The 14931-nt window shown below is 38.2% G+C and overlaps 1 protein-coding gene across 2 annotated transcripts in view; it reads right to left on the bottom strand.

The window, feature by feature from the left end:
- Positions 1–14931, bottom strand: part of HIPK3 (homeodomain interacting protein kinase 3) — a 100320-nt gene that overhangs the window by 17965 nt on the left and 67424 nt on the right. For both annotated transcript variants that reach the window (XM_054438204.2, XM_054438203.2), the window contains exons 3-5: positions 10580–10703; positions 1991–2110; positions 343–429 (exon numbers count right to left, since the gene is read on the bottom strand). In XM_054438204.2, the coding sequence (XP_054294179.2) occupies positions 343–429; positions 1991–2110; positions 10580–10703 (331 nt within the window). The remainder of the gene's footprint in view (positions 1–342; positions 430–1990; positions 2111–10579; positions 10704–14931) is intronic.

Here is a 14931-nt window from a genome sequence, read left to right on the forward strand (position 1 = left end):
TGTGTTGAGGTACCAAATAGGATTCAAAGCATAAAAGAAGTTTTTAAAAATTAAACAAATATCCATTTCTAATGAAATATAGGGAAATCTGTTGGCTAGGATTTTTCCTTTCAAAACAAATACTTTTTTACTAAAGAATGAACAGGTAAATTAAAATTCTGATAACGACAAATGCAATTTAGTTCCTGAAAGGTTGAAAATAGAATCAGTTTCATTTGAAAAACTTAAAAACAGCATGGACTCTGTAGCCATTTAAAAACTGAGTAACATGTTTTGGGCCCCTTGGCATTCAAGTCTACCATCTAAGCATATAAGATTAACAAATGTGGCTATGGTACTCACATGCGCTATATCATCCAGACTGTTGAAAATATATTTTCTGGCTTCTTTAGACTTCATTCCTGTCTCTGCCTCATGCTCTTCCAATGTCTTATTGCATATACCAAAGGGAAAAAAGAATATATTATTACAAATTTCTTTAATCCTGGCACATTTAGTCTAATATATTAAATATTCTAAGGCAAATAGTAATTTCAAAAGAGACACTATCAAAAATGTATTTTTTAAAGTATATGCAAAAAAAATGAGAAGTGCTTGGTTCAGGCCAAGAAAAATATTACAAATGTAACAAACCCCATAAAGAAAATAACTAGGCCGGGCACGGTGGCTCACGCTTGTAATCCCAGCACTTTGGGAGGCCGAGGCGGGTGGATCACGAGGTCAAGAGATCGAGACCATCCTGGTCAACATGGTGAAGCCCCATCTCTACTAAAAATACAAAAATTAGCTGCGTGTGGTGGCACACGCCTGTAGTCCCAGCTACTTGGGAGGCTGAGGCAGGAGAATCACTTGAACCCAGGAGGCGGAGGTTGCAGTGAGCCGAGATCGCACCACTGCACTCCAGCCTTGCAACAGAGTGAGACTCTGTCTCAAAAAATACAATAATAATAATAACTGTTTATAAAGTTAATTATTGAGGATTTACTAATTCCCCCAAAGATCCTAGCACATTTGGGATATGTAGTAAGTGGTTAGATTCATTCCCTGTCCTATAAAGTGTAATAATGTAGAACTGAGAAGATAAACACACAACACAAATGTAGTTATACACATAAAAGTTTTTTTTTAATTTAAGATGAATTAATAATTATGTTGTTGAATTAGAGAGTTAGTGAAGTTATTCTAAGAGGGCTTTCTTCTTAAAGAAGGAAGGGGCCTGGGCACAGTGGCTCACACCTGTAATCCCAGCACTTTGGGAGGCCAAGGCAGGTGGATCACAAGGTCAGGAGTTCAAGACCAGCCCGGCCAACATGGTGAAACCCTGTCTCTACTAAAAATACAAAAATTAGCCAGGCATGGTGGCAGGCACCTGTAATCCCAGCTACTTGGGAGGCTAAGGCAGGAGAATCGCTTGAACCTGGGAGGTGGAGGTTGCAGTGAGCCAAGATTACACCACTGCGCTCCAGCCTGGGCAAGAGAGCAAGACTTCGTCTCAAAAAAAAAAAAGAGAGAGAGAGAGAGAAGGACGGGGCCAGGCATGGTGAATCACGCCTGTAATCCTAGCACGTTGGGAGGCAGAGGCGGGCAGTTCTCTTGAGGTCAGGAGTTCAAGACCAGCCTGGCCAACATGGCGAAACCCTGCCTCTACCAAAAATACAAAAATTAGCCAGGCATGGTGGTGCGAGCCTGTAGTCCCAGCTACTTGGGAGGCTGAGGCAGGCGAATTGCTTGAACCCAGGAGGCGGAGGTTGCAGTGAGCCAAGATGGCACCACTGCACTCCAGCCTGGGCGAGAGAGAGAAATTCCATCTCAAAAAATAAAAACTAAAAAAATTGAAAAAAATAAAATAAAATAAAGAAGGGCCAAAAATGAAAATTCACAAAAAGGAAGAAATGTAGTAAAATGTAAATAGACATAGAAGGTATTATCTATGCATATGAGGCATCTTAGAAAAATAGTCTTCTAAATATTCTATTTTTTAATGAATTACCTTTAATCTCCAACCAGAATGAGACATATCTGTTTCTTTGCAAAAAAATCTTGTGGATTTAGTACCCACATTTAACAACTGTTCTCCTGGCAAACCTTGAGTCTGAGAAATGTATCGAATCTGAAAAATAATTTACAGAACAGAATAGTTTATTCTTTCATGTGACAGAACACTTAAGTCAGACACTAGGCTATATGTTAGGTCAGGTATGAAAATACATAGTCTATGCCCTCAAGAAATGCACTGTCTAGTGGAGAACATATATGGAAAGAATTATAATGCAGAATTATAAGTATCATAATAAATGCATGCTTGATAGAAAAGGCATACCTAAAGTAATTGTGGTCAGGTAAAGTTCTAGAAGAGGTGGTCCTCAAGTTTGGTGTTAAAGGACAAATAGGAGTTTGCACTGGAAGGGTGGGGAGAAAAACTATGCCAAGGTTATAGTATGTGTAAATATAGAAAATCAAGAGAGAATACCCTCACATTCAAAGACTGGAAGTACAGAGGGTTAATAACAGAGAATGGTAAGAGATGAAATTCAACTAGCAGGTAAAGGGCTTTATCAGCAAATTAAGAAATTTGGATTATATGCCAGGAGGTAATAATGGGAAACCACTGGGAAAATTTCAGCGAGAAATTGACAGCTTACATTTTAAAGAAATGTCTGACAATGGATGAGGGGATAAGGCCAGAGAAGAGATGAAGAGGGTCTGAACTGAGAGACTGAATGGGAATAGAGAGGAAGGAATGGATTCAAAAGAGATTTAGATTGATAAACACTGGGTGAATTACTATGGTGGGAGTTTGGAGGAAACACTTTTTTGAGACACTGATATATACACAACTCTGTCTCTTGGGGAAGAGGCATGGTAGTTGATGGGCTTTCCCAAGGGTGATACTAAAAAACTCCAGCTTCAGGGCTTCTGAACTTAATATTTCTGTTTGAAACATTCTTCCCCCAGATATCTGTATGGCTCTCTTGCTTCCTTCAGCTCTTGGTTCAAATGTTGCCTTATTGACCAGGCCTTCCATGACCCATCAACAAATAACAGCAAACTCTGCCCTTCTCAGTACCTCACCCACCATCCTCCTGGCTATATTTTTCTCCACTGTGCTTTTCATTATCTAATATTCTATACATTTACTTTCCATTTTCTTACCTCTCCATGAGACTCTTAAGTTCCATGAACGGAAGAACTTTTTTGTTTACTTACATACCCCCAGAGCCCATGAAAGTGCCTGGTACACAGTAGGCCCTGAAATATTGATTCCCCCACTTAATGAATGTGAAACATGGGGGATAAACAGGGGCTCAGCAAAGACAGAGAACTCTGGGGGCTAAAATTGTTTTTCCATCCTTCCTTCTTACTAAAACTTGACTCCCCTAACCTATATTTGAGAATAAACGCAAAGATGTTTTTTTAACCTCAAAGACTCTGCTCCATCAATTAGTCCATCCTCTTCTGCATCTTCTATTTCTTCCTCCCTCTGAGCTCTCTCCCCACCAAATACAAAAATGTTCAATATCTTCTATCCTAAAAAAAAAAAAAAAGTAAACCTCCCTTAACTACTTAACTCTCTCGTCTCACCCTTAAAATAGTAGCCTATATTATTTCACTTCCCATTCACACCTCAACACACTGCAATCTGAATTTTAGTCTCATCACCCTCATGATATGGTATTAAGATAAGTAATGGCCTGTTAGTAACAGACATGTTTAATAATCACATATAAATCCTTATTTTACTTTGATACTAATGGCTACTACCATTTTACATAAAAACCGCTCATTCAATTTCCACGACGCCATGCTTTTCTGGGTCTCTTCTACTTCCTGACAGTCTTTAACTGTGTTCCTCTGTTTGTTCTTTATATAACACTGCTTTCCAGAGTCTTGTCTTTCTTTTTTCCCTCTACAAGTCCTAAGTGCCCACAATTTTATTGCTAAATCTGTGCCTCAATCTTTGGCTCTAGCTCTGGAGCTCCAGACCCAACCGCTTATTGAAACTTTCAACCTGGCTGGACTCTAGTACCTCCAACTGAATATATCCTAAACTGATTTGCCCACAGATCTGCTAATCCTAATGTATTTTCCTCCTATGGTTAATAGCAACACCATCCACACAAATCAGAAACCTGAAATTGATGCCCTGTACCTCTTCCTCATCATGCTCCCCCAACATCCAAAAGCCTAACAATTTTACTTCATTAACATTTTTCACAACTGTCCCCTCCTCTCCATCCCTACCTCAGATCCTCTTCAATTCTGAGTTATACAATTTCACAAGCCTCCTGATTATTCTACCTGCCTCCAGTCTCTCCTAATGTCCTTACCCGATCACCCCCAATTCATTATTCACACTACCGCCAAACATTCTGGCAAAATGTGCATCTGTTAGTCACTTGTGTAAAATTACTTAATAACCCTTTACTGCCTAGAGCAAGCTTGTCCAACCAGCAGCCCCGGCCCAGGGGCTACATGAGGTCCAATACAAATTTGTAAACTTTCTTAAAACATTATGAGATTTTTTTGTGATTTTTTTTTAAGCTCATCAGCTATCATTAATTTTAGTGTATCTTATGTGTGGCCCAAGACAATTTTTCTTCTTCCAATGTGGCCCAGGGAAGCCAAAAGGCTGGACACTCCTGACCTAGAGGATCAATTCCAGACCTCTCTAACCCTAGCAAACAGGCCCTCCAACTATATTCCCTGCCTTTTTATATTCTCCTGGTACTTCGGCACCAACTGGCACCATGTCAAACCACATGGGCCAGTTTCTCTTTCCTATATTGTTCTCGAACTTCTACTTATCCAACATACATATTCCCCCTTTCACCAAATCCACAAGACAAACTTTTACTATTCCTTCTTCAAGACTCAGCTCAAGAATCTTCTCCTCTATAAAGCCATCCCTGACGATGCCAAGCAGAGGTAATTACTCTACTCTGTGCTATCATCACACCTAGAACATGCATTTATAATTATTATAACTATATTACAATTTTTTACATGCCCATTTTCCCTACTAGATTGTGTGCCTTCCAATAAGTCTGTTTTATCCACATTTGTACCCCCGATTTTATATAAAATGACAACGAAAACTTCCACATTACAAACTGGCTTCATTTCATTAAAGTGCTGCTCTTTCTCCCCACCTCCCACCCACTAAGTAGCTAAATTCCTTATTTTAAGAAAACAGAAAAATGGAAGGAAAAAGTACTAAGAGTTTGGTGCCTAGATGCTGCATCAGACAGAAAAGCCATCAACAATTCAATTTCAACAAACAGAGCATCTATTATTTGCTAGATGCTAAAGACATGTAGATAAATAAAATATGGTGCCAATCTTCAAAAGCACAATTCAGTAGAACAGAAAAATATTTAAGCATATAATCTGCAATTAAGCTAGTAAGCCATTGTGAAGAAGAAAACAAAGTGCTAAAAAAGCAAAGAGAATAGAGCAATTAATGTACCTCAGGAGTTGAGATGGCTCTGTAAAACAAAAAACAAACAAACAAACAAACAAAAAGTGGCCAGTGAAAATCTGAGTTTATTACTTGTCATACTGCCTGCCCAGTCTTTTGAAGAGAAAAATGTTCCATCTAGAACCCCTAATATATAAATATGTTTGCCTTCCTCCATCTCCAGTGGATGAAGAATGGGAATCTGACACGTAATTCTAAATTGGCCTCATGAACTCAACTAGAAGAAAACTAAGTCAATCAGATTAACTATGTCAGAAATGTGAACTAAGAAATACCAATGACTCTTGGGGGATGAGCTAAAGGGTTACAGGTAGAGCTGGAGTTTTATGGTCATGTAACCTAATCAAAGGTAAGGTGAGCAGAAACTCAGATCAGAATAGACAAAGGCACTTGAAGAACAGCCAAGTCACACTGATGGTCCAGTACCAGTGAAGTTCTACCGACACCTGTTAATTCCTCTAGTGTCGCCTTGCTTTGAAAAGCACCTTCAATTCCAAACTTTACAAATCCCGGTCATATTATAGTTCCATTCTTAGATCCTTGTGATAGTCCACTGATATAGTTTGAATGTTTGTCCCCTCCAAATCTCATGTTGAAATATAATCCCCAGTGTTGGAGGTAGGGCCTGGTGGGAGGTGTTTGGGTAATGGGGGCCGATACCTCATGAATGGTTTGGTGCTGTCCCCCCAACAGTGAGTTCTCTCAAGATCTGGTTGTTTCAAAGTGTGTAGTACCCATCTCCCCCATCTCTTGCTCCTATTCCCCTTCCCTTCTGCCATGATTGTAAGCTTCCTAAGACCCTCACCAGAAGCACATGCTGGAGCCATGCTTGTACAGCCTGCAGAACTGTGAGACAATTAAATCTCTTTTCTTTATAAATTACTCAGGTATTCCTTTATAGCAATGCAAATGGCCTAATACATCCACACATATAAATAAATGTCCCCTTATTTGGGCCAGCTTGTGTGGGTCTCTTTGCTAAATAGCCTGACAAAAATAGAAATCTTGAAAGATTTATTTTCTCTGCAGTTGAAATGGTGAACTTTATTTTTCTTACATAAAACTTGAAATTACCAAATATAATTTGAATATAAAGTCAGACTCTTAGTTGTTCTGGATAACATTCTATCTAAACTCCAACAAACATTTTGGAGAAATAATCAACATTTACCAACTACTGTCCATTCGTCTATCCATCTATCCATCCATTCATCCATCCATCCATCCATCCATCCATCCATCCATCCATCCATCCATAAAATAGTCCTTAATTCCCTAGAATACTTTTGATATTTCCCTAGTAAATATAAGTCCTGTAAATAGAACACTAATAAGACAGTTTATCTACAATCAAGACAGGAAGGGATTCACGCACTGTAACAACTGGTGGGTAGGATCTTCCCTAAACACACATACTAAATATAGATGTCTATATAAATGGAAATAAAATGCACATACAAGAAAATATGAAATTATAAATTTTCAACACGGTCAGGGTCTACTTACAGAATCTAAAATCCAAAGAGAAAATGGCATTGGAAAGGTTTTAAGAGATGATAAATATGATTAAAGGGCTAGAGCATAAACCCTATAATGAAGAATTAAAATACTTTGAAAATTTTTCCTGCTGACTCAAATTTGGCTTTTAAAAATATAATAATTTGGCCAGGCGCGGTGGCTCGTGCCTGTTATTGCAACACTTTGGGAGGCTTAGGCAGGAGGACCACTTGAGCCCACGAGTTCAAGTTTGCAGTAAACCATGTTCCTGCCACTGCACTCCATCCAGGGCAACAGAGAAAGACTCTGTCTCTAAAGAAGAATATGATATACTGTTAAGAACTCTTTAGTTTACATCTATAAAATGGAGACAACAGTAGTGTGTACTTCACAGGGTTGTTACGAGCATTAAATGAGTTAATATAAAGTGTTAACAGCAGTTCCTAGTACATAAAAGAGCTCAGTAAGCATTAATTAGTTAATATTACTATTGCCCACTGTACTGCCACTATAAGGCAAAAAATAGTAATTAGAAAAAAACTGCCAGGCCAGGTGCAGTGGCTCACACCTGTAATCCCAGCATGTTTGGAGGTCCAGGCAGGAGGATCGCTTAAGCCCAGGACTTTGAGACCAGCTTGGGCAACATAGAGAAAGAGACCCCATCTCTACAAAAAACTAAAAATGAGTCAGGCATGCTGGTGCACACCTGTATCCCCAGCTACTGGGCACAGCCTGAGGTAGGAGGATTCCTTGAGCCCAGTAGTTCAAGATTGCAGTGAGCTATGATCATGCCACTGCATTCCAGCCTAGATGACAGACTGAGACCCTGTCTAAAAAAAAAATACCAACTCCCCAGTTGGGGTGTCCAAGTATATCTAGGCAGCTGATTACTGGAATAAGGAACAGATAATAGAGAGAGACATACCCTACTGGTGGCCCTTTCACATCCTAACATTAGGTGATCATAATCTAGGAAGATGGGGAAAATCTATGAAAGTCAAACACATTAATAAACAGACTAAAGCTGTTCTGAGAAACATATGTGGCCAGGCGCAGTGGCTCACGCCTGTATTCCCAACACTTTGGGAGGCCAAGGCGGGTGGATCATTTGAGGTCAGGAGTTTAAGACCTGCCTGGTCAATATGATGAAACCCCGTCTCTACTAAAAATAAAAAATTAGCCAGGCATGGTGGCACACACCTGTAGTCCCAGCTACTAAGGAGGCTGAGGTGGAAAAATTGCTTGAACCTATGAGGCAGAGGTTGCAGTGAGCCGAGATGGAACCAGTGCACTCAGGCCTGGGCGACAGAGTGAGACCCTGTCTCAAAAAAGAAAAAGAAAAAGAAAAAAGAAAAACGTGAACATTTTAACAAGTGCAAAAAAAAAAAAAAAAAAAGCACTTGAAAGTCCCAAACCAAGATTGATAGGAAAAAAAAAAAAATTATCAAAATTTATCAAAGCCTTTATAACAAATACCATGCTTGAAAATGAGTTTAAAGTCCCAGATTAGGGCCAAAACAAAGACGCCCACAAAATCACTACAATTTATTTGCTTTGCATTCATGTATTTTGTAAAATATTTTAAAACACTGAACTGTGGGCAGGGCACAGTGGCTCACGCCTGTAATCCCAACACTTTGGGAGGCCGAGGCAGGCAAATCACAAGGTCAAGAGTTCGAGACCAGCCTGGCCAACATGGTGAAACCCCGTCTCTACTAAAAATACAAAAATTAGCCGGGCATGGTGGTGCGTGCCTGTAATCCCAGCTACTCGGGAGGCTGAGGCAGAAGAATCGCTTGAACCCGGGAGGTGGATGTTGCAGTGAGCTGAGATCACGCCACTGCACTCCAGCCTGGGCGACAGAGCGACACTTCATCTCAAAAGAAAAAAGAAAAACAAACAAACAAACACACAAAAAAAACCCCACTGAACTGTGAGACTATTGATGCTATATGCGAAGGGCCAATGACTTTTTTTAATCCCTTTGGTAATATACATCCTGAAAACATTGTCAATCTGGATCAGATAATACCTGTTCCAAGTTTAGTTTAAAAAAAAACAAACATTCATTATAAAATTTAGAAAAACTGAGTTTTGGTCAAGGCTTTGTCTTTAAAATTACTATTGTGACTTTTGACAAATGAATTCATTTTTCTGGGCCTCAGTTTTCTCCTTTATAAAATGAAAAGGGGGCAGTCACTGGGTAATCTCTGGGGTCCTTTTCAATACTAACATCAGTTGTCCAAGATGAATTGTGAAGTCCTAATCGAGTATAATAACACATCAACTTGAAATTGCCACTAGAGGGTGTCCTGCTTCAGGGTACTATGCATGCCATAGGCTAATCTACAAAGCCAAGGGTGTATTTCTAGCATTTTACTGGTGCCTCAGTATTCCAACAGCTAAAGGATTACGGGACTCTGATTCAATTACTAACTCGTTCAGAACTGACGGTAGTCTCGCACCTGTATCAAAGCTAGTAATTGGGTACAAAGCTGAAAGAAGACAGGATGTATGGAAAATTTTACAGAAACCCAGTGGAATCCTGAACATGGAGGAGGGAAGGTAGAGAATATGCAAAACCTAACCTAAAAGGGAAGGTTCATGGATGATGACAAGAGATTAAAGTCAATGATAACATCTAATCTAATAATCAGTATTAAATGACAGAGTCATCTCAGGAACATTTAAGTCACCTAAATTAATTACCTCTCTTTTTCCTCTTAATAGAGAAAATAGCCCTAAAATACAAGGCTATAATCATGATTATGTAATAGGTGCTTTAAATTCTTCTATTTTCTATTTTTTCTTGTTTGAAAGTTAAATATCATATAAATAAAAATATTCACTAATCAGAATGACAAAATTAATGTAACTACTTTGTTGATTTTGACTAGCATTTTCTATTAGAATGAGTTGAGTACATTATCTCAAAGATACTCAAAGAATAATAAATAAGATGGCAGTTTCTCCAAAAAATAATCTTGGTATTAATATTTAAGACTACTAGCAAACAACACTATTTAATAGTACAGAAAGGCTAATGAATATACCTGAAAACTACCATGAAAAGTGTGCTTAATAAGGTAATTTGCTGAATTCTACTGAGAATCATTAAACAGTGCTAAAAGAGAATTTCAGCACCACTCAAAACAGCTAAAAAGACTGAGAAGGGTTCAAGTTACTGAGGTATTTAAAACACCAATAATGGCAGTTGGTTTAAGACCAAAAGTTTTAACACCTTTTAGGAGCTTCTATGCCTTGGGAGGGGCTGACGTTTCACACATCATCAAAGTTTGTCACCCAAGCAAGGCACAATTAATTAAATGGACACACAATCCAACCTTTTATATGTTTACAGTATAAAATTTTCCCAATAATTTTACAAAACTGGTTTTGAGACTCTATAGGCTGTAACTTTATGAAAACTTACTTCAGCATTATAAAACAGTTTTCAAAATCAATTCTACAAGATCCCAGATTCTGCCACTTTATGTTAAAAAGACTTTCCAGTGTACTGTACACCTGCAGCCATGTGTTCCTGTAAGTCTGTTATTATTCTTTACTTTCTACCAATTCTATTAGATTATCATTATTTGTTACCTGATCATACTCCAAGGCTCCTGGGTAGAGCGGCCATCCAAGAAATAATTCTGCAATCACACATCCCAATGACCACATGTCTATGGCTTCACAAAATGGCAACCCCAATATAATTTCTGGAGCTCTGAAATTTAAAATTAAAACAAAAATCAGGGTGGTTTTTCTCTAAAATTACCTAATTTCAACTGGCATTCTAGGAAGTTGGTAAAATGACAGAGGTATCACATTCTATGTATAGGAACTCTTCACTATTTCAGAACTCTGAAACCTAGACATAATCCTGAATTAATCTGAAAGGGATACTATGAGTACAACATTTCTGTAATAAAGTCTCTTCCACGGTAATCCTTTTGCCTTATAGTTTTATTAACATAACATTTTTTGAAAAAGGAAAAACATACATCTTGTTTTTAAGACTACAGCAGATCAGAAATAACACAATAGGAAGAGAACTGGCAAACTACTAAATACATATTATGACATCAGCAGAACTGAAAACCAGACATTGAGAGAGAAAACAAAAACAAAGCAAAACCCTCAAAGGCTAAAAGTGAATCTAGACCTAGATATTACTTCAGAATACAGTAATAAATATTTACCTAATTGGAGCCATTAGTCATCCAAGAGATTAAACTAAATTCAGTGTATTCTGTCTTAAAAGGCAGACAAGTATACAGCATATAACAAAATAGTTAAAAAGCATTTCAGCACTTAAAAGGGTTTGGTCATTTGGGAAAGGTACTCCAAGCAACATATTATTCCTAGATAAATTATGTTGCACCTTCATATGGATTTCCCTTGAGAAGATTCACGTTCTAAGACAGACCCCATGTACAGCTGTGTAATTCCAAAGAAGTCATACGTATCAGTTATCCTAGATTAGTGTGTGCATGTGTGTTTAATTTTAAAACAATCTCAATCTTACAGAGAAGTTGCAAGAACAGTACATATTTTTTCCTTTAATCACTTGAGAATAACTTGCCAAATTTCTGTATACTTTATAGTTCCTACAAACAAGAATATTCTCCTACATAACCACAATACAATCATCAAAATCTGGAAATGAACACTGATACATCTCCACCTTCTAAGCTTCAGACTCCAATTAAGTTTGGCCAATTATACTAATACCGTCCTTTTTGGCAAAAGGATCCAAACTCAGGATCATGCATTGCATTTAGTTGTCCTATCTCTTTCAGTCTTTTTCAATATGGAATAATTCCTAAGTTTTGTCTAGATTTCCATGACCTTTGTATAACATATTACAGGCCAGATATTTGAAGAAACGTCCCTCAGTGTGGGTTTGTCTGATGTTTCCTCATAATTAGATTCAGAGGAATACCACAGAAGTGATCATGTTTTCTCATTGTATCTTATTAGGCATGCAATTCTGATATGTTCCATTACTAATAATTTTTACTTTGATCACATGATATCTGCTATATTTCTCCACTACTAAGTTCCTACTTTTTCTAATTAAGTTTTTGTGGGATCTCAATTTGAAACTATATAAATAATCCATTTCTTATCAAACTTTCATTTTTTTCATTTATTTACCTGTATGAGTACAGATTAAAGGACTCCTACTTTATTCAATGAGTTATAATCCATGACTATAATTATTTATTTTGATTCTCAAATTTTCCCAGATTTGGCGTGGTAGCTCACACCTGTAATCCCAGCACTCTGGGAGGCCAACGTGGTAGGATTGTTTGAGCCCAAGAGTTCCAGACCAGCCTGGGCAACATAATGAGACCTCATCTCTCCAAAAAAAGAAAAAATTTTTTTTAATTAGCCAGGGTGATGGTCTGCACCTGTAGTCCCAGCTACTTGGGAGACTGAGGTGGGAGGGTCGCTTGAGCCCAGGAGGTCCAAGCTGCAGTGAGCTGAGATTGTGCCACTGCACTCCAGCCTGAGGGACAGAGCCAGGCTCTGTCTCAGGGGAAAAAAAAAAAAACCCCAGATTTGACCAGTCATAACTCCCTCAGACTTTTATGTTCTTCTGACAATAATCTCTGATTATTTCTTTGCTTTCTGACACAGCAAGATATTCCAGGCGCATCTTGTTCTTTCCCTGCTCCAGTCCTAGAAACAGCTATTTCTCTGAGGATCTCTGGTATCTTTTCGTATAGAATAGATCTTTGAAAAAAAAATCAGGGAGCTATGGATCCTCATTACTATTGGGATGGTTCCCAGACCTTCTCAGTACATATATTATCTAGAGTTAAGCAAAATGAGCCTGCTAATTTCTTAACTGAGACTGGGGGTTGTCATCTCCTAAGGCAGTGGTTCTCAATCTTGGCTGCACATTACAATTATTTGGTCCTGGCCACACCCCACACCAATTAAATCAGAAACCCTGGGGATTAGACTTAGGAATCAAGAGTGGCTTCAACATATAGCCAAAGTTGAGAACCAAAGTCCTACACTCAAGAAGTTAGACCAATGGGAGGACCACCCCATTTCTTCCCTACAACTCATCTGGCAAAGGAAATTCAGAGGATAATGAACAAGTTGTTTTCTACTACAGACTTGGGATCTGTCCAGTGAATATTCTACTCCTGGCCCCATCTCTGCTGTAAATAATACTTAAGATTCAGTAGAACCTTAACCAATCCACAGGCATTTGTTGAAAACAAGAGCCACGGGGAGATTCTATGAGGTATAAAAGATCTTCAAAACATGGTTATAAGAAGTTTTCATTCTTTTGACAAAATATTCAAGTGTGTATATGGATGTATACACATTAATTATATTTAGGTATAATCAAATGCTAAAACGTGTTGTAGAAAGATTTTTAAAAAAAGGAAGCTGCACTAAGTTATTAATCCTATATATTCACAATATTGTACCAAAAAAAGCTATCAAAGATGGAGACCTTATCCCTTTTTGTTCATTATTTGTGTACCCAGAACCTTGTAAAGAATATGCATTCAGTAAACATTTCTCAAATAAATCATTTCAACATAGGTTGAGTCACACAAAGAAAAGTATCAGAGTACGGTCTGGTTTTGGACTGGGCCTTCAAATACAGAAGTCTAGGCAGAAAGAAAGAGAACGGGGCACAAAAGTTTATAAAGGGCATATATTAACCTATACTAAAAAAGATTCAAAGCAAAAATGCAGTTTTGAAAGTACGGCGTGGAAATGAGATTCACTACCAATGTTAACCATATACTAATCTGAATGCGAAACAAAAATCAGTAAGACTAATGATGGGCCTATTACTGTGTGTATAAAAGTTTTATGATTATTTTGAAATATTTAATATGAAAAATTCTTCATAGGATTTGAAATTTTTCGGTGTAGAAATTTTCAGTATCGCATTTGGCAATAAAGGAAAGTAACACAATAACAGCACCTAAGGTATACCATTTAAAGAGACTGAAATCATTTTAATTCTGTTAACAGTAAGAAAAGAGCTTCTGACAGACAAAGAGCAACAAATTCCTTCTGCCATGTGCTACCATTTAATGAATAAGTCAAGTTTCTAACTGATGGTGACAACAAGAATACAGAGTCATCTTTACAAAATCTTGATCAGGAATTACACATAGCCATTCAAACATAAAACCTAAGATACAAAAGTTACACTCACAGAAGCAAATTCAAGTTTCCCATTTTAAAATACAAAAGAGTTTTAACTGGGAGTTTTATACAAGTTCACTGTCTATTATTGCATTAGTTCAGATCCTCTGAGAAGCAAATTAGATACATCAGAAATTTGTTGGGGAAGATGCCTGGGCAGCATACAGGCAGAGGAAGCAGAAGGAGGTGAGGAGAAACTTGAGCAGGGTCTGAGGATGGAAGAAGAGAGGCCAAGGAGTAGTTGGGTACAAAGAACCTCCCACAGCAGTGCAGTTGTGAGAAAGTCTCCGTTAGGCCAATACCAAGTCCCTAAGCAAACATTATCTGTATGAGGAACCTCCCATCAAGCAAGAATAGCCCAACTCTAGTGCCTCCCACTGTGCCTGGTCATTGGTGGGAAGGGGCCCAAAGGAAGTATGGCCTCAGCCTGAGCACTGCAGCACATCTGAAAGTGCAGCAGCTGGAGGCTCGCAGCCAGCTGCTCTACACAGGGGACTCTCTTGAAGGGGATTCTGAGTGGCACACTTTCACAGCTGCCACAACTAGCTTCCTAAAAGCTTCTGCATTTCATTTCACAATACGTTATCTATCATAGAGAAAATGCAGTAAATTTCTTCACTAATTCCCCTACAAACAAGACCAAATTCTCCCCAGTTAACCGTAGCATGCCATGCATTTTCTATGTATATCATACCATAGCATGCGGAAAGTTGGGAAGCAATGCCTGAAAGCATTTAAAATCTAGATGAAACTGCCAGAGACAT

This window comes from Pongo pygmaeus, chromosome 9 (genome assembly GCF_028885625.2).
Source record: "Pongo pygmaeus isolate AG05252 chromosome 9, NHGRI_mPonPyg2-v2.0_pri, whole genome shotgun sequence".
Lineage (NCBI taxonomy): Eukaryota > Metazoa > Chordata > Mammalia > Primates > Hominidae > Pongo > Pongo pygmaeus.